Below are 27762 nucleotides of genomic sequence, written 5' to 3'. Positions count from 1 at the left end.
AACTAAAACATGGGTATAATTATATGGTACTATTCTTTTTTAATACAAGCAACTAAGTTTAAGACTGTCCAAAAATCTTCATAATTTATATTTCCCCTTTACTAATAGATTGTGTTAAATGAAATTTCTTTCATCTTAATGTTAAAACATTTTGTAAAAGCTTATATATCAGTTGTACTAAACTGTGGGGACACACTTGAATCATACTTTCTTCTTGTCCTTAAGGATCTTACAGTTTAATATAAGACATGTGGCAGAAACATTCTACCAGTGCATAATGATGGGGCTTAGCACATGCTACCCCAAAATGTGGTACCTTGGCATATCGATTACTTTAAGCTGAGGGAATGTGAGAAATGGCATGCGTAGGATGGACTTTCTGACCTGTCCCTAAAGCAAGTCAAAAAACCCTCATGAGAGGTATCTTCCTTTATCCAGAGGAAAGGATTATTCTTCTCTCTGAAGATGAAGAGATACAGAGAAGAATCTGAGGAACAGGCAGTTTGCTACACTTAGCTCATACTCTGTCCTGTTACATCTTTCCACAACTTTCCACTCTTCATCACATAAGAACTAAATAAGAACCCTCAGATTAATAATTTCTTCAGGTTTTAATTTCTTTATGAACGCTCCAGTGTCATGTAAAATTTATATTAAACAAATCTGTATGCTTTTCTTCTGTTAATCTGTCTTTTGTTACAGGGGTTTCAGTTGAGAACTTCCAAGGGTAGAGGAAAAAGATATTTTTCCTCTTCTATAATATGTATTGACATATTGTAGAAGCAGTCAGAAACAAACAAACAAAAACTACACTTAAGCAAGTAAAATTAAACAGGGAAGATAATTTCTGTAACAGAGCCACCTCCAAGTACTTTATTGTAGATAATGCTGTATTATGCAGACAGCATGTGTTATACTCAAATACTATAAGGAATATAGTGAAAAGTCTCATTCCAGCCTTTCTGCAGAGGCAACTTTGTCATAAGTTTTATGTGATATTTATAATGATTTTAAAAACATATGCATGCATGGGTATATATATTTTATTTATTTTTTTTTTAATTTTTTTTTTCAACATTTTTTATTTATTTTTGGGACAGAGAGACAGAGCATGAACGGGGGAGGGGCAGAGAGAGAGGGAGACACAGAATCGGAAACAGGCTCCAGGCTCCGAGCCATCAGCCCAGAGCCTGACGCGGGGCTCGAACTCACGGACCGCGAGATCGTGACCTGGCCAAAGTCGGACGCTTAACCGACTGCGCCACCCAGGCGCCCCTATATTTTATTTATTTTTAAAGTAAGCCCTATGCCCAACAAGGGCCTTGAACTCACAACCCGAAGATCAAGAGTCACATGCTCTGCTGACTGAGCCAGCTAGGCACATCGTGTTTGGTTTGCATATGTATTTTTATTTTTAAATTTAATTAAATTTTTTATTTTTTTAAGTTTATTTTTATTTATTTTGAAAGAGAGAGAGCAAGTGGGGGAGGGCAGAGAGAGGGAGAATCCCAAGCCCCATTGTGGGGCTCAAACTCACAAACTGTGAGATCATGACTTGAGCTGAAGTCAAGAGGCAGATGCTTAACCAACTGAGCCACTCAGGTACCCCTGCATATGAATTTTTAAAACATACTGAGGTACATTATGCACATTTGTACCTTGCTTTTTAATGTAGCAATGTATCTTGGAATATTTTCCTTATTAGTATACCTATTATCTATCTCATTTTTACTGATTGCATGATATTATGCAGAGTTTTAACCAGTTTGTTTTTGATGAACATTTAGATTGGTTTCAGGTTTTTGCTGTGACAAATGTGTGAAGTCAAGGAGAGAAAATAGATGTATGCTTTTTGTGTGTATGTGTATGTTAGTATAGTGGTATGTATAATTAGAACAAGGGCTGAGCAGAATCTTAAGCTTTTAGTGTAATACATAGATAGAATATATTGGATAATATGGCAGACAGACTCTGAGGTAGTTCCTCTGATCCCTGCTTGCTGGTGTTCATGCCCTTTAGTGTGAGCAGAATATGTGATTTCCTTTTAGCCAGAAGAATATGTTAAGGGTAATGAGATGTTCCCTAATTATAAAACTCCATTTTGCCAGCATGTTTGCTATCTCTCCATCATTAGTTTTGAATCCTACTACTATGAGGAAATGAACTATTACAATCACAGTAAGCTTGGAAGTGGATCCTTCTCTAGTTGAGCCTCCAAATAAGGATCTGGTCATGGTTGACACCTTCATTGTGGCCTTGCAGAGGACCCAGCTAAACTCCGCCAGATTCCTGACCAGCAGAAACTGAGAAAATAATATGTGTGCTGTAAACCATTGGGTGGGTTTATGGTAATTTGTTATGTCGCAGGGGACTTTTATCTCCAAAAGAGAGAATTTTAAAATTTTAAGCTTCTGGGATATAGCAGGAATGCTATGATAAAAATAACTGAAGGAGTTTTTGCTGAGGTTAGAAACGAGGATGGTTGGTTTGTTCTTCCATGCATTAAAATTTATGGGTAAGCTAACAGTGAAATAATTGTTTTCATCTAAGTACTATAGGAATGACATAAGGTTTTGATTTAGATGCTAAAAGTGTTATCAGCAGTTTTGTCTAAAGTGCGTGGTTTTTTGATGACCCTGAAAAGTCTAAGGTATTTTTGACGTTAAGTAGAACAGGGAGGGTCAGTTCCCTGGAGAAATAAAGATAATTGAAAGTGAGTAGAAATCCTATCCCTCCCTAATCATTCATCCCCTGCTCCTGTGTTGTGATTATTTTAGCGTTTTTTTGGTGTGTTTTTTTTTTGAACCGGGACATGGATGATACCCGTTTCATCTTTTTATTCCAGCCATCTAGCACATTATAGGTGCTCATTAATTGTTGAGCAACTTCCTAGGAATTCTCATTTTCTGTGATCTCAAAAGGCAACTAGAAAGTCACGAATGAGCTAATGAGATATACAAAATTCGCATTCAGTAGTGTATTAGAGAAAGTCAGCAATGTGCCCAGCACTGTGTTACTATCTAAGGTTTCCTGACTCATATTTTTTTAAAGTTTATCTATTTTGAGAGAGAGAGCAAGCGCATGTGCTTGAGCAGGGGATGGGCAGAGAGGGAGAGAGAATGCCAAGCAGGCTCCTTGCTGTCAGCGCAGAGCCTGACAAAGGGCTCAGACTCATGAACTGTGAGATCATGACCTGAGGCAAAATCAGGAGTCAGAGGCTTAGCTGACTGAGCCACCCAGGTGCTCCCTGACTCATCTATTTTTATAACAATTTGATTGGAAGTTATAGGTAATAGAGAAAATAATGGTAATGAGAATTATGTTATTTTTTCACATTTAAGGAAATTGAGGACTTGGAGGTTAAGAAGCTTCTACAAAGTCATACGACTAGTTGTTCTGATTCCAAAATCTTTTTGTCTTAGTCACTTAGTATTGTGGCAGAAGTAGAAAGGTTCCCACCAGTTTTCATTATCAAAAGTTATGTGTGTCATTATGGCAGTGAGCAGTGGGAAGATAGCTAGAAGTATCCTTGATGGTAATGGGGACAATATGATTTAGGTTTTTTGATTAAAACTTGGTTTAAATATGTCATGCTAATATGTTTGATAATTATAAGTATTAAACATCTCTGCTAATTTTTTCACTTTCTTTTTGAATTTCTTTGTAAATTTACATCCAATAAAATTCTCTTTCTGGTGTACAGGTCTTATGAATTTTGACAAAGGCATACAGTTGCATAACTACCACCACCGCAATCCAGATATAGAATAGTTCCATCACCCCCCCCAAAATTAACTTGTGCTGTCCCTGTGTAGTTCCCCAAGCCCTAGGCCCTGGCTGTTCTGTTCTATATCCCTGTCTTCTCAAGAATGTTATAGAAATGGAATCGTCTGGTATGGAACCTTTGAGTCTGGTTTCTTTAGCTTACCATAACACTTTTGAGATTCCATTTTGTTGAGTGTATCAGTAGTAACTCTAATTACTTACATGTTGTATTGTTAGATGCTTTCCCACCTGTGTTTACAGGTAACATCCAGTCTTTGTTTCTCTGTAGTCTATGGATTGGGTAATTTCTACTGATCTGTTTTCAAGTTCCCTTATTTTTTTCCTCATCTTGTGTGCTGTTTTGCTCATCTAATGAAATTTTCGTTTTAGTTATTCTTTCCAGCTACAGCTGAAGTTTTCATTTTTTGATAATTTTCATTTATTGAGAATCCCTTTCTGCCATTCATCAAGACCACCTTCTTATTGTAGTTCTTTGAATATATTCCTTTAATTGTTTAAATATGTGGTTTGAAGTCATTCACTAAATCCTATATCTGGGCCTACCTGGAGTCACTTTCTATTGATTGCTGTTTTACTTTCTTATTTCTTTGCATCGCATAATTTTTGGCAGAAACCAGGGTATTGATTATAATGTTCTTATGAATATTGTTGTTTTGTTCTAGTGGACCATTAAGTTGCCTGGACTCAATCGCAAACATTGTTTCCCAAGCAGTGTATACCATCTGATATCTGTGCTTAGTTCTTACTTCTTCCAGCTACTTGGTTTTTAGTATGGTCTCCTGGGAGTGAGTGGAGGAAAGCGCTCCCGCCACCTGTGTAATTTGGTGATCAGCCAAAAATTTGGGCCTAGGTTACATTCACATTTTGGAGCTCACCCTTCCTGTACTTCCTCTACTTTTGGATATTCCCTTTTAATTTCTAGCTTCTCTGGCTCTGGTGGTTTCTGTCCTCTGACACTCTTAAGCCAATAAGGGTTTCAGCTTTCTGCTGCTTGGGCTGTGTATGGTTGGGCCTGCACTCGGTTTAAAAAGCATCAAACTCCTAGATCTTATGCCATGCAGCTTTCAAGGGTAAATTCCTCTGTAGTCTACCACAGAGGGCCTGGAGTCTCTCCTCCATGCATGTGTAATTTAGCCTAGTAGAATTTATGTTTAGATTTTGGGCCATACCTCTGTGTGGTTCTTTCACTTCCACTATGTCTGACTTAAATTTCCAGCTGCACTTCTAGTTCTGAATTGTTTTCTCTACTACTTTGAGCTGTATGGCTGGCTGGTTTCCTTCACCATATTTCTAGGGGATTGGGAAGGGCACTCAGCATAAGAACTTCATCTGAACACAAAATTCTGTTGCCTTTCAGAATATGCTCTTCTTTCACTACTTTATGCTTTGGGATATTTGCCAGTGCTTTTAAACAGTAGTTTTAAAAATATTTTATCCAGGTTTACAGGGGGCCTGGGTGGCTCAATTGGTTAGGTGTCTGAATTCGGCTCATGTCACCATCTCACGGTTTGTGGGTTTGAGCCCCACGTCGGGCTCTGTGCTGACAGCTCAGAGCCTGGAGCCTGCTTCGGATTCTGTCTCTCCCTTTCTCTCTGCCCCTTCCCTGCTTGAACTCACTCTCTCTCTCTCTCTCTCTCTCAAAAATAAACATTAAAAAAGTATTTTCTCAAGGCTTAAATCATTGTTATCTGTAGGAGGCTCACATGATTGCTTAACTTGGCTGCCTGTACAGGTTTCTTTTCACCCCTCTGGTTTACTTTTCTTTTAAAAGTTGCTTCTAGGGGCATCTGGATGGCTCAGTCAGTTAAATGTTGACTCTTGATCTCAGCTCAGGTCATGATCTCAGGGTTCCTGAGATTGAGCCCCATGTTGGGCTCTGTGCTGACAACGCAGAGCCGGCTTGGGATTCTCTCTCTCCCTCTCTTTGCCCCTCCCCGCCTCTCAAAATAAATAAACTTTTAAAAAGTTGCTCTCACCTGTTGTTTTTATTATTTTTTAAGTTTATTTATTTTGAGAAAGAGCAGAAGGGACAGGGAAAGGGAGAGAGAGAATCCCATCAGGCTCCACACTGTCAGTGCTGAGCCCGACAGGGGGCTCAAACTCACAAAGTGTGAGACCATGACCTGAGCTGAAATCAAGAGTCTGAGGCTTAACGGACTGAGCCAGCCAGGCAACCCCCTCCTCCCAGCCTGTTCTTTTTCTTTCACAATTATCTGTAGCAGTATTCATTCTCTCCAGCCTCTCCAATTATTGATGTAGTTAAAATATCCTCTGGATACTTGCCTTTCTTTGCAGCCAAAGGCAGTCTTGTCTTGGCTCTTCGGGCTGGTATCACTGTGTGATTTTATTCTTTTCATTGTTTTTCTGCTTACTTATCAGGTCTTTCTCTCCAGTAACCACCACACTTGAATTAGTTTGTTTGCAAAGTTTGAGAGATAAAAACAATTTCCCGTTAATAGAAAAGTTCTCTATAATGACACTATTCAGAATGAGATCCCAGTAGGATGAACAAAGCCACAAGATGGCTGAAGTTTAAAAAAAGACATCTGCTGGCTGTAGGGAACAAATGTTATGAATTTCTGTATACCTAGCTTAGTATGTTAGAAAGAACATGGGCTTGGGACACCTGAGTAGCCCAGTTGATTACGCATGGACTCTTGATTTTGACTCAGGTCATGATCTGGTTGGTGAGTTTGAGCCCGCGTTGGGCTCTGCACTGACAGAAGCCTGCTTGAGATGCTCTCTCCCTCTCTCTCTGCCCCTGCCCTTCTTGTGCATGTGCCCGCCCTCCATCTCTCTCTCTCTCAAAAAAAAAAAAATAAATAAACAAAAAAAAAGAACATGGGCTTTCTGTTAGACTGGGATTCTAATGTTAGCTCTAAGATCTTTTCATCTATAAAACATGATTATAATACTAGCTTGTTTTGAGCTTTAAATAGGAGAAAATTAAACTTCCTAGCCCACTGATACATAACATAGGACAGAATAAAGTCTCCATGTACTATCCTTTTTTCAAAAAAAAAAAAAAACCAAAACTTTTCTATGAATCATTGCCATTAATTAATACTACCTGGAAATAGTATCCTAAAGACCACTTATTTATGTTATTATAGTCTTGAAGATTCTGTTCCCCCACACCCCCTTTTTAAATAGTAATATCCAAGAGAAGAGAAGTAATTGAATTGCCTTTTTCCTAGTTGACTTTTGACAGTCTCCTGAATGCATGTCTCTAGCCAATTGGCCTAGTTGTTCCTCCCTCTGCACAGATTATATCTAAATTATTTAGAATTTAGATTATTTCTTGTCATAGGCTCTGGGTCTGGAGTTTTCTCTTGTCCAGCAAGAGAGTGGACGCAAAATTGAAATGCAAGAGAGGCTAATGTCTGGGAGGAGACAGGAGCCCCTAGTAAGGGTCCTTGCTCTGACCCTTGCTCCATTTTGATTAGGATCAGAATGGGCGTGCACAAGGATACAGTGAAACCGTGGACATTAACTCATGGGCGTGGGAAAAAGAGGTTTTGAAGATATGCAGTGTTAGGGGTTTGGGTCAGTACAAAACAAAATTCTGGTGCTGGGCGGGAGGTTGTATACAGCAGACAGGAGGCGCCACCTCTGTTTACCTAAACTGGCCAAGAGGACAAGAAAGACGAAGCATGCTACCTCAGGGTCAACAAGACACCTTTCTTTTGCTAATTAGTTCCACTCAGGGCAACTTCTGCTGGCTGTTTTCCATAGTTTACCTGTTTACCTATTTTGGTCCTTCCTTCCTGTGAAAGCAGCTTTCTGCTATTTTACTAAGTTGGGTGGCATTTCAGCCCTGAACACCTAATCTTGTTTACCTCATTTTTGATGCTTTCATCCTGAGGCTTTTCTATTCCTATATCTTTGTCCTGTACTGGGAGCCTATGCCCTGTTTACCTAATCTTGTTTACCCAAACTTGGGTGTGTTCATCCTGTGGCTTTCTAATTCTTTATGCCTTGTTAACCCATCAGTGCAGTCTCAGGGAATTCCTAAGTTTATTCCCCACAATTTCTGTCATGCCTAAAAAAGCAATGAACTGTGACGTGTTTTCTAAGAACTTTGTTTCTAGTAGTCCAGTAATTATGTTTTTGATGATTACAAGATCCATACAATAATAAACTTTAGTTTGCCTTGTATGAAGTATACACTGAGGAGCCAAAAGTCCTCTATTTTAAAGGATCTTTTTATGGTAAGGAGTTTAGATCAGGACATGGAGAGTCATTAAAAGTTCTTAGATAATTTTGATTACAGTGCAGCTAGTATAGACTGAATGGTGATAAAGAGGTCAACCAAAATCCTTACTGATACATGTTAAGGATTCAGTTGAAGGCAGCAGCCTTACGAATGAAAAGGGAGAGGAGTCAAAATTTTGAAGTAGACTTGATGTTGGGAAATGAGAAGTCAAGGATGACTTCGGAGTTCTTGAGTTAGTGAATAGAGATGACATTAGCTGATGTGGGAGGCCAAGATAGAGCCTGGCATTGTTGAATTTGGGGTGCTTATTGAAGAATTCAGAGATAATGAAAACAGTGTATGTAGTATGTAAAACCTGGTGTTCTCAAGGGTTTGGTCCTCATGGTTTTTTTGTCCGCTGTCTCCCTGGACCCAGCAAATGAAGATGGAATCCTAAAGAACACCCAAGTTTTAATGGAGATGAAGAATTGGGTAATGGTGTAAGAACTATGCAGGTAGGAGAGAGACACAGGAGTAAGTGGTATGTGGAGCCATCAACTGAGGCTTTTTTCCTTTACTAGGGTGAGATTTGGAGCACAGGAACAATGCCCAACTTGATTTAGCATCTTATAAATAGCTTGGCGTATCATATTTGGTGTTCAGTAAGTCCTTGAATGAATGAATGAATGAATGAATGAATGAAATGAAATAAAATAAAATATAATGTCACTATGATGCAGAGATTGATTAAAATAGAAGAAATTATTACACATTTCAAACTAGTATATGTGTGTCATTTACCTTTTATCTATTTGTAGTCTTGTTTATAGCTTATTGATAACATTTGAAAGTATGCCAGCACATGTAGGCAAATACAGGCATATTTTTTCCAGATATCTATCGCAGTTTGAATTTCCCTTGTTTTTAGCCTGTTCGTAGTCTTGACTATTGGGAGTAAGGATTGGGAAGAAATCTTTCACATGGTGATACCCAAGTTTTATTGACAAATGTAAATATGATTTTTCAGTTGACCTTTTTGATAACTTTCATCTGAAATTCTTTACTTTCTTGTGTCTGGCTGTAAAATACATGCTTATTAATTTTCATAGATTGATTAGTAAGACCTACTGGTATTTCCCATCTGCTACCTACATGCTACCCACTGTAAAATGTTGGAAAATGTAGATCTGAATTTGCCTTACATATTCTTTGAGGTTCTGTTTTTTAGTCACTTTCTCTATCATTCTTCCCCCAGTGGACATCTTTGGGTATCCAGAGGGGTGTGTCTTATAGTTAAATGTCAGGAGGAGATAAAACGCTCTTGTAAAGAAATGTTAATGCCTGAAATAGCTTATTGGAAGACCTCTAAAGTAAGGAAAAAATTCTAAATCTCATTCTACACAACCTACTAAGCCTCTCTACGTCTTTATTTTTCCTTTTTATTTTTCTCGATACTTGTTACCACCTTTTTCTGACTTTTTCCTTTGTCTGATTTGTTCTTTCTTACCCTTCTCTTCTGCCTCATCTCTCCTGTACAGATAAGTAGATACAATATCAAATTGAAGTTTAAAGAGTTTCTTTTTTAGTAAATACATTTTTATAATTAAAAACTGAAGTGAGATTGCAATTTTTTTTTCAAAATAATTTTATAGTTTTTATGTTCCTCTGATATCTGATTGATTTTTAATTATTCACTGATCCCTAAAGAAACAGGTTTCCTTTTCCAGGAGCATTCAGCATATAAACTGTGTGGCATTTACTTAGCAGTTTGAATTAGCCATTGTACAATTCTCTGACTTTGTGTTTTCTATTATTTTTTTAAGTTTATTTAAGTAATCTCTACACCCAGTGTGGGGCTTGAACTCACAACCCTGAGATCAAGAGTTCTGACTGAGCCAGCCAGGTGCCCTCCTTTTCTGTTATTTTAATTTCACTCCTTGATCTACCTACTTGTTTACATATTTATTATATTAAAGTGTCCACTTATTGTAAGATTTCAATTGTTTTTGAAAAGAAAGTATTAATTAACTATGAAAAAATTATCAAATAGCAAAAACAATTTCTGTAAAGTGGAAATCTATATTTTTTAACCTTTTATTTTTTATGGAAGTAATTCTTTTTTATGAGCTCTGAGGTAGATTCAAAATTTGAATGAATTTACCTTCAGCATTTTTTATGAGACTGTACTGGAATTTTTAAAAATTTTTTTCTTTTTTAATCTTTATTTTTGAGAGAGAGAGAGGGAGGGAGGGGTGGACAGAGAGAGAGACACACACAGAATCTGAAGCAGGCTCCAGGCTCTGAGCTGTCAGCACAGAGTCTGATGCGGGGCTTGAACTCACAAACTGCGAGATCATGACCTGAGCTGAAGTCGGACGCTTAACCGACTGAGCCAACCAAACCACCCCTATTGTATTGGAATTTTTTATAAAAGTAAGGTATAGTATTTTTCCAAATCTGGATTCCTTTTGATGTTTATGTACAATTCCCCTCACTTCCCTCTATCAAATCCATCTTGGAAAAGTGCATAGGAAGCATGTAGGAGTGGGTGTCAGGAAACCTCTGTTCTGGTCCAAATTCTATAACTTTGTTCTGGATTGTCTAACCTCATTTAGTTGTGTGTGTGTGGTTTGTTTGTTTGTTTGTTTTTGATGTTTGGAGACTCTGAAAGTCAAATTTGATTATATCCAAACAAAATACTCCTGCTTGAACATTTATCAAGATCAAGACTTCATTCCATATAATAAATTCTCATTATTCTTTATAATCCTGCCATTTACCGACATTGTGATCTTGGCAAAGTTACTAAACTACTGAGACCATTTTGTATTCTGTTTATGATAATAATGCCCACCTTGTAAGGTAAAGGTTAAATTGGATAGTGAATATACTTTAAAGTACTTAGCTCAGGTGTTCTGTAAAGCTATTGTTAATTTTCTTATAATTTAATGACTTTAGTAGAAAAAACAGTCACAAGTCTCGCATGTGAAAAGGCATGAAATGTATGAATCACATCAATACTGTATTTTTGTGGTAATTACAATGTAAGGAAACATCACGGTGTTTACATACTTTTATTTTAGAGCCCACACTAAATTTCTACAGGGGCTCTTAAAGAAATAACAGCTTTGTTATTTGGTTTTACTAGATGCTTTGTTAAGCATCTTAAAACTTTTAGTAATTAAGAAATGTATTCCAGGTGAAATTTTGTCCAAAAGAATCATTTTGTGGAATTGCTTTGCTTTTTTTGGTTCTATATTAATGTTTGGAAACTTGAGGTACCCAGAGGGCAGTTAAGTGTATTTGCTAAGTATAAATAACACACTGTTAAACTGTTGCATAGGGGTAAGCAGATTTGATAGACGAATCAGATGAAAAGTACCTAAAAAGACTTAAGGTGTTTGTTTTAATCCCATTTGTGGCAGTTTGTATGTCTGATATTTTATAATCCTGTTCATCACTTTAAAAATCTGTCACAGTAGTGTCAGAAAGCATGTAAAATTGTTGACTATTTTATTCTGCGTGGACCAGATTTAAAGGTCAACACTACTCTTTCACGTAGGTTATGGGTGCTACATATGCTTTCAGAGCAGTAGTGTGAGGAAGCTTGAAGTGGGATGGCAGGACGGCCTCATCCTTATGACAGTAACTCCAGTGATCCAGAGAATTGGGATCGGAAATTGCATAGTAGACCTCGTAAACTTTATAAACATTCAAGGTAGGTAGAAAATATGTATTTCACATATCAAAGCTCTGATAAAATTGACCTTTATAAAGAACCAAACTGCATTTGGTTGTGGCAAGTCCTGCAGGGGTTGGGGGCTGGTTTACAAAGAATTATGTTTGTATTCCTCCTTAAAAAACTTGTACAGAAGCATTTCTTTCCTTTTAATTTTCTTATAGTTGTATTTATAATTTTCTTATATTTGTATTTATTTGAATTTTTGTTTCTAAGTAATGTTAAAATCTCCTTAGTGATCCTGTGAATAAATGCTATAATTAATTTAACTGTGAACCCTGGCAAGACAGGTTAGTTCTTTGTATTTAAAACTCTCTAGTTGAAATTTATTTTGTGTTCTAAGTATATTGTCTGTGTAGATTATATATAATAATTTACAGGCTATGTCATATTTTGTTGTCATCTTGATACTAATGGGAAAATCAGTGTTTCTGCAATGACTCTACAGGTTCATTTAAAGTTTGATGCATTGAATGAAATTCATTTCAAAAATTTCAGCCCATTTATATATTATATGTAAGGCTTTCATTTTGTGCTGTGCAGCTTAATGAGGAATACTTCATTTAGAACACTTCATTATCTGATAATTTACTGTGTTAATTGGCAGCTCATAAACCTCACATATTGCAGGTATGTAAGCATGTTTTCCTATAGAGTATTGTGCTTTGTGAATATTTACTTAGGGAATATTAACAGGCATTTAACTTACTTGAATGTAAAGTTCTAATCTGATAACTGTTAGTAGCTTTCGTGAAAATGCCATGATATTGAAATCCTGTTTGTAATTTTTTTTTTGAAATCCTTTTTGTAATTTTAAAGAAATAATCCAGGTACTTTTAAACCATATGCTGTAGCTAGAAAATATGAGAAATTGGTACTTTTTTAAAAAGTCTCCTGACGAGATGTCTGTCTTTATTGTGGACTTTTAATGTGGTGAGGTCTTGAGTGAAAAAGTTAAGTTGACTTATTAATTTATAAGTGCACAACAATGGTATGAGTGTTTTTTGGTTTGTTTTTTTGGGTGTGTGTGTGTTTGGGTGTGTGTGTGTATGTGTGTATGCTTCAACCGGTGCTCTAGTACTTTTTCTTTATCCTGCTTATATGGATAATTATTTTGTCTTTGAGATTAAAGTGAAATTAGTTTTATCTCATTAAGCGTGGGCTATTTATATTTGCTATGTTGTATACATTTTCCAGGTGAATTCTATGTTATCCTTTCTAGTTCTTAATATTTTTTTGCTAACGTACAGTACTACATTATATGTAAAATGGTGACTTCATATATAGGTAAAAATAAGCTATTGTTTATTTTATAAAAGGTGCATGCATACAATGAGGAAAATTTATAAAAACTAACAGTATTTTTTTTTCATTCCTGTATTTCAGTGATAAATATCATAGCTCTTCTTGATAGCTATAGCATCAGTAACTTTTTGATGCTTTTTTTCATGTAGAGTGCATCAATATTGGTTGTTTCAGTGAAAAATATTAAAGAGAAATAGAAAAAAAATACCAATACATTATTTGTTTTAAATGAAAAGACCGTGAACTCCTTTGGGCTTATTTTAACCACATTTATGGAAATTCTGCCCAAGGGAAAATAGCTTACTTTTAGAGACCTCTTGATCTTATTATACACTTAGGAACATATGACTTAGGATACTTTAAAAATGTATACAATTTGACTTTTTAAAAATGGCATTTTTTTTGGGGCGCCTGGGTGGCGCAGTCGGTTAAGCGTCCGACTTCAGCCAGGTCACGATCTCGCGGTCCGTGAGTTCGAGCCCCGCGTCAGGCTCTGGGCTGATGGCTCGGAGCCTGGAGCCTGTTTCCGATTCTGTGTCTCCCTCTCTCTCTGCCCCTCCCCCGTTCATGCTCTGTCTCTCTCTGTCCCAAAAATAAATAAATAAAAAAAAAAAAAAAAAAAATGGCATTTTTTTGGAATCGATATTAAATTAATTGGGAGATTTCACAAACTAACAATCAGCAAATATTGTTAAGAACTTGTACTCATTGCAGGAGAGATTCAGAAGTTTGTCAGGGTTCAGCTTGCCTGGGTGGCTCAGTTGGTTAAGCAACTGACTTGATTTCTGCTCAGGTCCTGAGTTCGCGGTTTGTGAGATCAAACCCCGTGTTGGGCTCTGTGCTGATAGCACAGAGCCTGTTTGGGATTCTCTTTCTCCCTCTCTCTGCCCCTCCTCCACATGCATGTGTGTGTATGCACTCTCTCTCAAAATAAATAAAATGAACTTAAAAAAAAAACTTTGTCAGGGTACCAGCATGGAATGCTTTAATATCCAGACGTGGAACAATTAGAGGTCAACAGGGCACTGAACTGTGGTAGTGAGTTGTAGTAAAATAAGAGTTCAGAGAAGGATTCAGTATCAACTTGAGTGGGTAAAAATGAGACTTGAACTAATCTTTGGATGATTAGGTAGATGGAGGACATTCCTGCCAGGGACTTTCTGTAGGTAACTGTGACTAGATTGGAAGGTGGAGCTCTATGAATAGTAAGTATTACCGTCCCCATTTGACAGATGAAAAAAAAAATGATGTTAATAAACTTGCCCAAGACCATCCAAATTCTAAATTGCAAAGTTAAAATTTATAACCAAGTTTCTCATTCTTTTTATTTTTAAAAATGTTGATAACTTATTATGGTACATTTTAAATATATGCAAAGTAGAGAAAACGGGTATAATAAACTCCTCTGTACATATCTCTCAACTTCAGGTTATATCAACTCATGACCAGTTGGGTTTCATTTATGCTTCTACCTACTCTCATCCTTTTTTTTTTTTTTTTTTTTTAATGTTTTGTATTTTATTTAGGGATATTTAAGTGAAAGAAAGCCAGACTAAACACGGTTAAAGTTAGAGGTTTGTTTTTCTTTTATGTAAGTTCACAAGTAGGCAATACTTGATGTGGATTTAGTGGCTTAAGTATATTAGGATCAAAAATCTCTGATATTCTTTGTTTTTTCTCATGATTGCAAGATGGCTCCAGCCATCATGTCTACCTTCCAGACAAGAATGAGGGAGAAGGGGGCAATGGGAAAGGGGTTTCATTTGTATTAGGAAATTAAAATTTTCAGAAATTTCTAGCAGGCAGGCATCTACTTATAAATTGTTGGCTAGAACTATGTCATATGGTCATCTCTGGATCATAGAGGCTAAGAAATATAGATGGTCATGTTGCCACCTGAAACTGAGTTGGGGATTTAAATTTATAAAAAGTAAATGTCTTAGTCTGTTCATGCTGCTATAAGAGAATACTGTAGATCAAGTGACTTATAAACAACAAATTTATTTCATATGGTTCTGGAGGCTAGGAAGTCCAAGATTAGGGTGCTGGCACATTTGATATCTAATAAGGGCTCCCTTCCTGGTTCAGACAACTCTCTTTTTGCTGTGTCCTCACATGGTAGAAGGGGCTAGGAATCCTCTGGGGTCTTTTTTATAAAGTACGAATCCAATTCATGAGGGCTTTGTCCTCAACCTAATTACCTCCTTACCTCCAAATACTATCACATTGGGGGAATACATTTCAATACATGAATTCGGTGGGGGGCGGGGGGGACACAAACCTTCAGTCTTTAGCAGCAAAGAAATGAGCATTCCTTATTTCTTAGTGATTCAGTTTTTACACATAATTTAAAAAGTTGTCTTGTTTAAACTTATATTTTGTTCTATTCCCATTTTGGAATTGCATGCATTTTTCAGTCTTTTTTTCTCCCCCACCTTTACTGGCAAGTGTAAAAATAAATTTCTTGAATTCTAAAAGTAATAACAATAGTTACTATATAGGTATGCTTACCAGTGAGGTTTGAGGGTTTAGTGGGCATTGCCTTGTGGTTTCATTTCCATCTAATAAACTTTAAGGTACTTTCTTCTCTGAATTTTCTTTTGAATGTAGATTTGGTATGTATAGCATTGTGATATAAAAGACAAGACAAGGACGCTAATCTCAACACGGATGTACTTCAGGGTGTCTCTTCCCTCTGGCTTAAGCAAGTGCATACAAATAAATGGGTTAATAAATTACTGAACTTTGTTTCTTTTTGAATAGTTGTGTAGTTAATACTTGTGTAGAGGCCCTTGTAGCTTGCTGAAAGATCCATTTCAGCTGAAGTGTATTTGGCCTGAATTGCAGCAGCTTTCTTTATAAATTACAATAGTTTTTGTATTTAAAAAGGAAAAAGAACACCTTTTCTGTACAACTAGCATTAAAATGGCTAGATTGACAATATGCTTATTAAAAGCTCTTGAATATTTGAATTGGGTTAAATACAACTATTTAAAACTCAGAGCTGCAGTCTGCTCAGGTTACTAAAGATAAACGTATCATACACATTCAATATCAGACTTTGCTGCAAGGTTTCATTCCCACATACAAGTACGCATGCTCATTTCTTCTGAGACTGCGTGAAGATTGAGCTTTACAGTTTCCTTTTTAAGCCACTTTGTAGTCTCAGTTTAGAAATAGAAAAGTTTGGTTACTTTAAAGAATAGTTCTTGAGTGGATTCTTAAAGTACACAGAATATTTTTCCTTTGTTTTTTAAAGAGAAGCTTTACTGCCCAGAATGAGTGCACAATAAGATATTGAAAGGAAAAGAAGAAAGTTAGCTGCATCCTAGTTTTCTAAAACCTGGCAAGCTGGCAGAGCTAGAATTAGCATTACAGATGGCATTTGGCAACATAGCTACATATCACTAAGCCCTCATCTCCTGAGTTTTCTTCAGCCTGTCTATCAATTACAATATCCAATCACTGCACAGAGATGGAGAAATGGGATGATCACAGCTCACACGATGCTGTTTGGTTAGAAACGTCAGTGCTGCACAACCCACGGCTGAGTCAGTGTCTGTGAGAAAATGAACTGAATTAATATGTAGAGGGGGTTGTATCTCTGAACATTTGCAGCCTAAATAACCGCAATAGCATTATTACATAGTAGAGGGAGGAAAGCTAGAGGAAGTCTGTGGACAGGTGAGGTAGGGGGAGACTGCATATTTTCTGATGTTCAGAAGAATCTTGAAGATGATGGAAATATCAGATGTGCTAAAGTTTCCTAGTAATGCCCAAGGATGCTGACCTGGCTTTCAGTGCTGCATTGTTTGAAAAAGCAGAGTCCCTTTATACTCTGATTTCAGAATTTTTTTCTTGTTTTTGTGTGTCTACCTTGGCATATACTAAAGTAAGGTGTGTATTCATTTATTACATGATATCACTGGGTTATAATTCTATACATCTATGAATATGAGAGAGATTGAGAAAGATGTTTGTTTGGCCTTTATTTCATTATGATCATTTACTTTTCTGGATGAAAAGATCATATGTCTTGATTGTCAGCTTAATGGCAAGTTATTTAAAATAAATGGAGTGTGTTTTTACTGTTTTCATGGGTTTGATGTTTTGTTTTTTATTTCGTTTAAAGTGTTAGTAGAATCTTCATGTAACTTGAGAATGCATTATGTTTGGTATTGTTTTTTATGACTATCATAAAAAATTTAAGGAAAGGCTAATTTAAAATAATATTTTTAATATGTTTGAAAATGAAATTCAAGATATACAAATAAAATCGTTGAAATAATTTCCTAAAGAAGGGGGTAAATGCATTTTTACTTTTGGATGAATTAATCATTAGTTGAACCACTTACATGTAGTAGTATTTTACAAAACTGAATACATTTGAATGATGACTTTTAATTGGTTAAAATGACTTTTTTTCTAGTCTTTTAGAACGTAGACTCTGAATAAGATGCTGCCATTGAAATAGAGAGTAAATCAGATAAGTTTTTGGATTATTGCAAATTTATTTTCAACCACACAGAATTTATAAGTAAAGATAATTGTTCTTGTTATGAGATTTTCAATCTTAACAGGTGACATTGCTTACTTTATTTATATTTGGAAATTTTAGGTCAGTATTAAACAATTTGACTAATTTTTTTTCTTTTGTCTTCATTATCCCTAGCCTACTGACCCTTCATTTTGTGGGGGTTGGGGTGGGGGGGAGAATATACATTTTAACATTTTTTTTTTGTTTTTAATGGTTTTAAATGGTTCATAACAGACTTTCCTTGAAATGACGGGAAATCCTTGTGATTTCCCCCCATTTAATTTTGAAAAGTTTGAATGGTCATCTTAATGGTTGTCACGACTTATTTATATATTTAGGCTAACTGGTATCTTGTGTTGGCTTTTTTTGTGGTTTGGTGACCAGAAATGTTTTTCTAAGCTTGTTTTAGAAATAGAGTTATAAAAGCAGAAATCTCAAGCTAGACCTTTTTGTCTAATACTTTATAGAATATTTTCTTTGGTTTTGTTGGTTCTCTTAAAATAATAATGCCTGTGTTATTGTAAAAGTGATACATATTCATTACATGAATTTATAAATATAGAAAGCACATAGAAGAAAACAAAAATGTTATGCTGTGATCAAAAGAAATATACTTTAAATATTTTTGCATCTAACCTTTTATTGTGTATATAAAAATATAAAATCACACATATCTTTAAAAGTGGTTTTGAATTATTACTACTGTATATACTGTTATATAACCCTTTTTTTAAACAATCATGAACATCCCCTTTGTCACGAAATAGTCTTTTATACCATAATTCTTAAGAACTGCATAGTGTTTTGTGTGTATATATTTTTTAACTTGCCAATTTGAGTTTTCCCAACTTTTGATTAGAGAAAAGATATCATGATTCTATAGGATAAATTTCTCTTAAAAAGGAATAATGTCTTAGGGAGTTAAGTACAAATGTAATTTTGATATTTTTTGGACAGAAAAAGATCCTTAGTGTGATTAAACAATAAACTCTTTAAAGATATGCACTACTTTTAAAACAGAGCAAATAGCTAAGATTGCCATAATAAAGTTTATAAAAAATAAATATGAAAATTAGGAAAGCAGGAGCTCAAATGAGCTGAGATGTTTAAAAAATGCAAAGACCAACCAAAGGGTTTCTTATAATACATTAAAAAAGGTAATCAAGGAAAGTGTAATAATAATGCCTAGCAATGAAGGAAGAGAAAAAATCCCTTAGCTCTTAGGAAGCTTCTCTTTTAAAGAAGAAGAACAAACCACCACTACCACCAATAATACATAATAACAAAGCAAACATTGCTATGAAGGACATAAAAGACAACATGGGGATAGAGATAAAGAATACATCTAGTTAAATGGATTACCTTCTCAGCTAGTTGAAACATCTTAACCTTGACAAAAGGAAATGCCTATAAAATTTTAAGGTTATTGGTATTTGTGGTTTCTAAAGGTTTTAGAATACAAGAAGTACTAAAAGATAGGGGAATCTAGGTCTGATTTTGAGAAGTAGAAGATTTTAGAACAAAAAATGAAAGGGTAGTTTTATGACTAACTTGAAGAAAAATAGGTTAAAAATGATCCAGAATGGGTTTGCTAAAAATAGATGGTCAGAGCAACTTTGATTTTTTTTCTGATGCAGTTGTTTGACTAGTAGCAATATAATGTATTTGGACTTAAGCTTAGTTTTTGGTAAAGTCTTTTTTTATATCCTTGGGTGTATGGTGAAGGAAAAATGAGTTAGCTACAAGTTGATTATGTTAACATGATTTCAATTTTGAATGACCCTACCCAAGATTAATGATCTTGGAAGGTGGCTTTGTTCTTTGCTTTGTCTCGTTGCACATCTGGAAAAGGCAAATTAACAAATTTATAGGTGACCATGAACAAAGAAGGACAGTGCATGATCAATTAAATGATCTAGTATGATCTCTGAGTTGGTATTGTTGGACTAAATTAAAATGAATTTTTTTTTTGGAAATCTACGTAAGACCTGAAAAACACTAACATACATTAAGTTAGCATGGCTTTAAAACACTGCACATGGAAAAGACCTGGGGGTTGTTTTTGGCAGTAAACTTGATACAAAAGTACAATATAACTGCCATCATCCCATTTTCTCCCCCACCCTCCCCACTAAAAAACCATCATAATTAATGGAAAAGAAGGCTAGAGCCACTCTGCTGTACACCAAAGTATTGTCTTTAGTTCTATGTATATTCAGAGGAAGGATGTGAAGAAGTTAGAAACCTTCTAAGTTTAAGGAACTGATTAGAGGTCTTGGGGGCAACCCTGATTGATATTAAGGAATCTCGTTATAAGAGGCATCTTCAGATATGTGAAGATTTGCCCTTTGGAAATGACATTAGACTTGGTTTGAGTCAGACTTGTTTGAGATTGAAGGCATGAGCTCTAAAATTGAACTGCTTCGTTCCCATCTCAGACCTGCCACTTAATTTGCTATCTAATTTTAGGTGAATTCCTTAGCTTCTAAAGCTTCCATTTTCTTGGGGAGCCTGGGTGGCTCAGTTGGTTGGGCATCTGACTTCGGCTCAGGTCATGATCTCACTGTTTGTGGGTTCGAGCCCCGTGTTGGGCTCTGTGCTGACAGCTCGGAGCCTGGAGCCTGCTTGGGATTCTGGGTCTTCCTCTCTCTCTGCCTCTCCCCCACTCATGCTCGGTCTCTCTCTGTCTCTCAAAAATAAAGCTTCCATTTTCTCAACTGGGGATGGTTTTGAGGATTAAATGAAAATATATGTAAGGTGCTCAGAATTGTGCTTGGCATGTATTAACTGCTTAGATCTTAGTGTTGTTGTTACTGTTATTCGGTCCTAGTAGATAGGGCTAGGACAGTGGTTTTCAACTAGAGGCATGATTTTGCTCCTCATTTGGCTGTGGCAATGTCTGAAAGACATTTTTGGTTGTTAACAACTGGGAAGAGGGAGTGCTACTCATACCTAGTGGGTGGAGGCCAGGGGTGCTACTAAACATCCTACAAGGCACAGGACAGTTCCCCCACAACAAAGAATTAACTGGCCCAAAGCCCTGAACTAGGGTCGGATGACAAGGTTTAATTAAGCTTTAATGTTAAGAAAAACCGTCTAAGTCAGCTTTCCAAAGGTGGACCAAAACTGTTTAAAAAAAAAACAAGTTACCCTTCCCTGTCATTAACAGCAATAGGTCAGCCAATTCATGAGAACTTGGTAGATGAGATTCAGAAACGAGATAGGTGTTTAGATTACATTTCTAAAAGGGTTTTCCTGAACTTAGATTCTGTGTTTCTCTAGTTATTTCTCATGATAATACTTAGGCATATTGAATGCCCGGTGTCAAAAGGCCTCTGATGTAAATTCTCTCATTCTTTAATTTTATCAATCTAGTTTAGTTTAGCAGGGTAGTTTAGATTTTTAATTTAATTTAATTTTTATTTATTTTTTTAAGGTGGTTTTATTGAAGCATGGAGACAGGACCCATGGGCAGAAAGAGCTGCCTAGATTTTTAATTTTAATTCTTTTACTGCTTAAAATTTTAGCATGAGGCATAGAGAAGGGAATTTAATGGAATAAGTCTGTTTTCAAAAGGACATTTGGAAATATGAGTGATTGTGGAGTTGCTATAATTTCTCTCTAGAAAGGTGTTTTGTGAAACTAATTAGTTAAAATAGTCACAATTTGATATATATTTCTAAAATGAAATCTTGTATTTGTATTTCATACCTTTCTTCCCACTGTTTTATTTCCCCCCTTTAGTAATAAGTAGGATAGGTGCTCCAAAAGGTTTTTAAAAATAGTAATTTTTGAAGCACCTTTAACAGTATGTGATTATGTATGCATTATAATATTACTCTCAGTCATGAATAGCAACTGGCATAAAGTACTCAGTATATATTTGTTGAATGAATGACTAATCAATAGATACAAAATATATCTGACCATTAATTTAGATCTGTGGAGTTTTTAATAGTGGTTAGCTATATTTTAAAGCTACTTTATAATTTTCTATGGTAGGGAGCTGCTTGAGAATGTCAAGTATTTGGAGATTCCAATTCTTAAATTTTTATCTCTAACCCGGACCTCTCCCCGGAACTTTAGACTTATGTGTCTAACTCGTTATTTGATGTCTGCATTGGATGTTGAATAAACATCTCATTCTTTAACATGTCTATGATATATGTATCCTTTTCAAACCTAAGCTTCCCATTGTCATTCTCATCCAGGAAATGGAACTTCCATTCTTTCAGCTGCTCAGACCAAAATCATAAAGTCCTCCTTGACTCCTCTGTCTCATATCCTACATTTGATTTCTGAAATTTCAAAGTCTTTTTTTAAATGTTATTTTTGAGAGAGAGAGAGAGCATGAGTAGGGGAGGGGCAAAGATGGGGGCGGGGGAAACCGAGGATCCAAAGTGTCAGTGCATAGCCCAGTTCAGGGCTCGATCCCACAAACTGTGAGATCATGACCCTAGCCGAAGTTGGACACTTAACCGACTGAGCCACCTAGGCACCACTGAAATTTCAGAGTCTTATTCTTCAAAATATCTAGGCTAGTCCACTCTGCCATGTTTGCTGCTACAACTCTGGTCCCAGTCGCTTTTAGCTCTCACCTGGATTATTTGCAGTAGCCTCTGAATTGGTCACTTGATTCTACCTTTGCATCCTTTCTTGCATTGTCCACTTGATCTGACATAAGTTAGATTATGTAATTTACAGTTAACTGGTATCAACAGCAAAAGCCCTTTATTTATTTATTTATTTATTTATTTATTCATTCATTCATTCATTCATTCATTCAAATTCAAGTTAGTTAACATACAGTGTAGTATTGGTTTGAGTAGAACCCAGTGATTCATCACTTATATATAACACCCAGTGCTCATGCCAACAATTGCCCTCCTTAATGCCCATCAACCATTTAACGCACCCCCCGACTCACCTTCCCTTTAGTAACCCCCAAGTTTGTTCTCCATATTTAAGAGTCTCTTATGGTTTGCCTCCCTCTCTGTTTTCATCTTATTTTTCCTTCCCTTCCTCTATGTTCATCTGTTGTGTTTCTTAAATTTCACATATGAGTGAAATCATATATTTGATTTCCTCTGACTTATTTCACTTAGCATAATACACTTTAGTTCCATCCACATTGTGACAAATGGCAAGATTTCATTCTTTTTGATGGCTGAGTAACAGTCCCTTGAATGTATGTATGTATGTATGTATACACCGTGGATATATACCACATCTTCTTTATCCATCAGTGAATACTTGGGTTGATTCCCTATCTTGGCTATTGTAAATAATCAGTAAACTTGGGGTGCATATATCTTTGTGAATTAGTGTTTTCATTTTCTTTGGATAAATACACAGCAGTGGAATTGTTGGATTCCACCTTGTTGGATCGATCATAGAATAATTGTGTTTTTAATTTTTGGGGGAATCTTCATACCTTCATTTTTTGTGGAACCCTTTCCACTATGGCTGCACCAATTTACATTCCCACCAACAGTGTACAAGGGTACTTTTTTCTATTGAACTTTATTGCTGCTTGTTGTTCCCTGGAGCTGCCTTACTAGACTTGTTGACAATCTAACAATGGGATTTTTTAGGAAGAGAAAGATGTTAGGATTTAGGACTCATATTAAAACTACTCTTGGGCTGTATTTCTTGCTAAAGTTGTTTTTAGTGGGGAAATCTGGGATTTAAGTAACATTTAAAATATTTCTATGGGAAAAATGGATTAAACAACAGACTTACAGATGACCTTTGAGACCATAGCTCAGTCCCCAGTTGAGAGCTTCCCTTTTCAGTAATTAGCCTTTGTTCCTTGGGAAACTGACAATATACTAAGCAGAAAAAAAGCTTATAGAAAGGCTAATTGACAAAAGGGGGTGGGGCGGAAGATGAGAGAAATTTGCATTAAATTTGTTGAAAATAGACTTAGAAATTTGATAGCATTTCTTATATCATCACAGTTACTGACACTCAATGTAGAAATGGGAAACATTTTCTGTAAAGGGGTGAATAGTAAATATTTTTGACTCTGCAGACTACACAGTATCCATTATAATCACTCAGTTTTGCCATTATAGAGTGAAAACAGTCATAAAAATGTATAAACGAATGGGCATAGTTGTGTTTTAATAAAACTTTATTTACAAAATCAAGTAATGGGTTGCAAGTGGTCCATGAGTCATGGTTTTGAATCTCTTAACACCTTAAAAACTATAAACAGCTTACACAGATTAAGTGCTTAAAAATATATTAATATGAAATCATTTAAAAGGCTTAGTTAAAAAAACTAAAACATAAAATATACTTGTTATAGTAATAAAAACTTAGTTTTCCCCAAAATAAAAATAGGCTTAAAATACTGCTTTTTTAAGGACAGGCTAATGGATAGGAACATCTAATGCAAAATTTACAAGGATGCTAACCTCACTTTTAAGAAACGGTATATGTTAAAAGCTTGATTAAGTGTTTAAAACACCTTATAAACTGTAAAGTTTGTATCCCTGTACACACACACACACACACACATACACAGCAAAGAATAAGCAACCAGTGAAGGGAAATGCTTAGATATTATATGTACCCTGAAACTTCAGCTAAGTTCAACAAACATTAATAAGATGCACCAGGTTATGATGTTAGTTGCTGGAAGTGTTTAAATATAGGCAATATAGGGGCGCCTGGGTGGCGCAGTCGGTTAGGCGTCCGACTTCAGCCAGGTCACGATCTCGCGGTCCGTGAGTTCGAGCCCCGCGTCAGGCTCTGGGCCGATGGCTCGGAGCCTGGAGCCTGTTTCCGATTCTGTGTCTCCCTCTCTCTCTGCCCCTCCCCCGCTCATGCTCTGTCTCTCTCTGTCCCAAAAATAAATAAAAAATGTTGAAAAAAAAAATTTAAAAAAAATAAAAAAATAAAAAAAAATAAATATAGGCAATATAATTGCTCAAACTAGGAAAGTGCTTTCACATAAGGTTGTAATATGTGTGTACTATATAAGGGTGCCACACAGAAATGAGTATCATTCACTTTATAGATATTTTACTTTTTGTATATTTATTACAACTAGTTTCTCTTGGATACCAGCAGCAGTGCTTAGTAATATCAGTTACTTCCAGTGCTTAGTAATATCAGTTACTTCTGAAGATTTTTTATGTATCATTTCCCTCCATTTTCTCTCTTCTCTCTGAACATATATTATTTGAATGTTGACCTCATTGATTAATTCTCTAATTTTCTCATCCTTTCTCTCTTTATTTTCTATATTTGTCTTTCATTCCCAATATTATCTTTCAGTTCTTCTAGTAATCCTTTAAAGCTTCTGCTGTTGTGTTTTGAATTTCTAAGACTGCTCATTCTCTATTTTTTTTAAAAACAATATCCCTCTCCTTGTTTTATGGTTATAATATTTTTTTCAAATCAGAGTTTATTAATTATTGTTTTGCTCTTTTTCTCTCTACATTGTCTGTTTTCTTTTTGTTATGTTTACTAAACTTTTTATTATGAAACAGTTTTAGATTTATAAGAAATCACAAAAATTGTGTAGAGTTCCTGGGTACTCTTCACCCAGCTTTCTTTAATGATAACATCTTACATAAGTGTAGTATATTAGCAAACCAGGAAATGAACATTGGTACAATACTATTAACTGTAGGCAGCAGTTTTTAGATAAACTTTTTTTTCTAGTATATATCCTGTGATATTTTATCAAATACATAGATTCATGTAACTATATCCACAATTAGGAAACAGAACTGTTGCATCACCAGAAGCAAACTCCTCCCTCCTGTTATCTCGTTAGCATCTGGCAACCCCTGATGTGTTCTCCATCATCATAATTTTGAGAATATTATATAAATGGAATCAGAGAGTATGTAAACTTTTGGGTTTGGGGTTTTTCATTGAGTATAATGCCTTTGGGTCCATTCACATTGTACATATCAGTAGTTCTTTTTTTTTATTTCTGAGTACTACTCCATTGTATGGATATACCACAGTTTATCCCTTCAGAGATTGCAATACTGTTGGATTTTTCAAACTCTATACATACTACTTTACTATTTTCCCCCCCTGTAAGAGTTTTTTTAGTTTTACTGAACAAAATAAAAAAGACCCTTAAATTGCTCTTCAGTCCTTAGGAACTTCCCTGCCATTGGAATCTGTTGCCGAAATTGGAATTTTGAAACAAATTAGGTGGCAAGGTCATAAGCAGAGGTTCATACAAAATGAACATTCTGAAGCTTGATATAAATAGATACTTGCTTCTGAGAGTGACCATCTTAGTAAGATTTAATTTTGGCAGGAGGAGACTTACTGCCTGTTGATTTATCTTTTGCTTCAAAGCATGATTTTGAAGTTAAGTGAATAGTTGGTATAAAATAAGTCGGAAGCATAATTAGCTTATAAAGTTGCAAGATTTAAAAATGGAAGTATTTTCTTTTGGCAATAGGATTTGTGTTTAAGGTTGGTTTATTAGCGAGGTGCTGTGAGTGATATTATTGGTGAAAATTGTGATCTTAGGGAATTCATGATTATGAATTCTGATTTGGGTTTCTTGTAGTAATTGTTGGGTAATAAATGCTGATCTGTGAGGTTTTCAAGCGGTGATCAGTTGGAGATGGTAATTGTTTTTAATCTTATTGTCTAAATGTTTATGGTTTCATGAGAACAAGAACCATGTTATGAGAGGAAATCCAAGAATCTATGTTGGTTAGTAAAAGAGAATTTAGAATTTATTAGGAGAAAGGCATGACTTTTATTACTTAAGTGTAATTGAAATGACAAGTAGAAACTTCTGGGAGGATAGCCTTAAGCAAGCCATGTTTTAGCCAAGAGGCCAATTCTGGTGTAGAGTTTGATAAGTTTTGATATAGGTATGTACTTATGAAACATCACTGCACCAATAAATGAACATATCCATCACACCCAAAAGTTTCCTTGAGGTCTTTTTTTTTTTTTTTAAATATTGAAGTGTAATTAACATACAATGCTGTATTAATTTCAGGCATGTAACATATTGATTCAACAGTTCTTTACATTTCTCAGTGCTCACCACAATAAGTGTAGTCACCATCTGTTACCATACAACATTATTACTGCAATATTATTATTACTTTTTAAATTTTATTTATTTTGGAAGTGAGAGAAAGAAAGAAAGGATGAGCAGGGGAGGGGCAGAGGGAAAGGGAAAGAGAATCCCAAGCAGGCTCCATGCTCCACGCTGAGCCTGATGGAGGGCTTGCTCTCTGAATGGCGAAATCATGACCTGAGCCAACTTAGTCACCCAGGTGCTCCTTCAATGTTGTTGACTATATTCTTTATGACGCACTTTCCATCTCTGTGATTTACAATTGTAAGTTTGGACCTTATGGGGTGCCTGGGTGGCACAGTCAGTTGGGCCTCCGACTTTGGCTCAGGTCATGATCTTGCGGTATGGTCTGTGAGTTTGAGCCCTGTGTTGGGCTCTGTGCTGATAGCTTAGAGTCTGGGGCCTGCCTTAGATTCTGTGTCTCCCTCTCTCTGCCCCTCCTCCATTTGCTCTCTTGTGTTCTCCCTCTCTAAAAAATAAGTCAAAACATAAAAACGTTTTTTAAAAATTAAAAAAATTGTGAGCTAGTACCTCTTGATCCCCATTATCTATTTCTCTTATTCCCTCTATCTACCTCCCTTCTGGCAACCACCAGTTCTCTGTGTTTCAGAATCTGCCTTTTGGTTTTTGTTTTTGTTTTTTAGATTCTACATATAAGTGGAATCATAAAATATTTGTCTTTCTCTTTCTGACTTACTTCACTTAGCACTATACCCTCTAGGTTCATTCATGTTGTTTCAAATGGCAAGATCTCATTCTTTTTATAGCCGAGTAGTATTCCATTATAGTATATACACTGCATTTTCTTTACCCATTCATCTATTGATGGATACTTGGGTCGCTTCCATGTCTTGGCTGTTGTAAGTAATGCTGTGATAAACATAGGGATGCGTGTGTCTTTTCTTCTTCCCTCCCTCCCTCCCTTCCTTCCTTCCCCTCCCTCCCTCTTTCTTTCTGATTTTATTATTTTTTTTATTTTATTTTATTTTATTTTATTATTTTATTTTATTTTATTTAATGTTTATTTATTTTTGAGAGAGACAGAGACAGAGTGTGAGTGGGGCAGGGGCAGAGAGAAAGAGAGACAGAATCTGGAGCAGGCTCCAGGCTCTCAGCAAGCT

General features: G+C 35.8%; 1 protein-coding gene across 7 annotated transcripts in view; it reads left to right on the top strand.

The window, feature by feature from the left end:
• BTBD10 (BTB domain containing 10) overlaps window positions 1–27762 on the top strand; it is an 87496-nt gene that overhangs the window by 15931 nt on the left and 43803 nt on the right. For 2 of the 7 annotated variants that reach the window (XM_058688304.1, XM_058688303.1), the window contains exons 2-3: window positions 11544–11699; window positions 12264–12350. The exons of 2 other annotated variants lie outside the window; for them this stretch is intronic. In XM_058688304.1, coding sequence (XP_058544287.1) covers window positions 11599–11699; window positions 12264–12350 — 188 coding nt within the window. In that variant the 5' untranslated portion in view covers window positions 11544–11598. Of the gene's footprint in view, window positions 1–8474; window positions 8497–11543; window positions 11700–12263; window positions 12351–16154; window positions 16923–27762 lie in introns of those variants that run through there. 3 more of the 7 variants (XM_058688305.1, XM_058688307.1, XM_058688306.1) reach the window with 3 other exon arrangements.

Source organism: Neofelis nebulosa, chromosome 10, assembly GCF_028018385.1.
Source record: "Neofelis nebulosa isolate mNeoNeb1 chromosome 10, mNeoNeb1.pri, whole genome shotgun sequence".
Lineage (NCBI taxonomy): Eukaryota > Metazoa > Chordata > Mammalia > Carnivora > Felidae > Neofelis > Neofelis nebulosa.
Note: the sequence above shows the minus strand (reverse complement) of the source record. Positions and strands in the feature narration are given on the sequence as shown.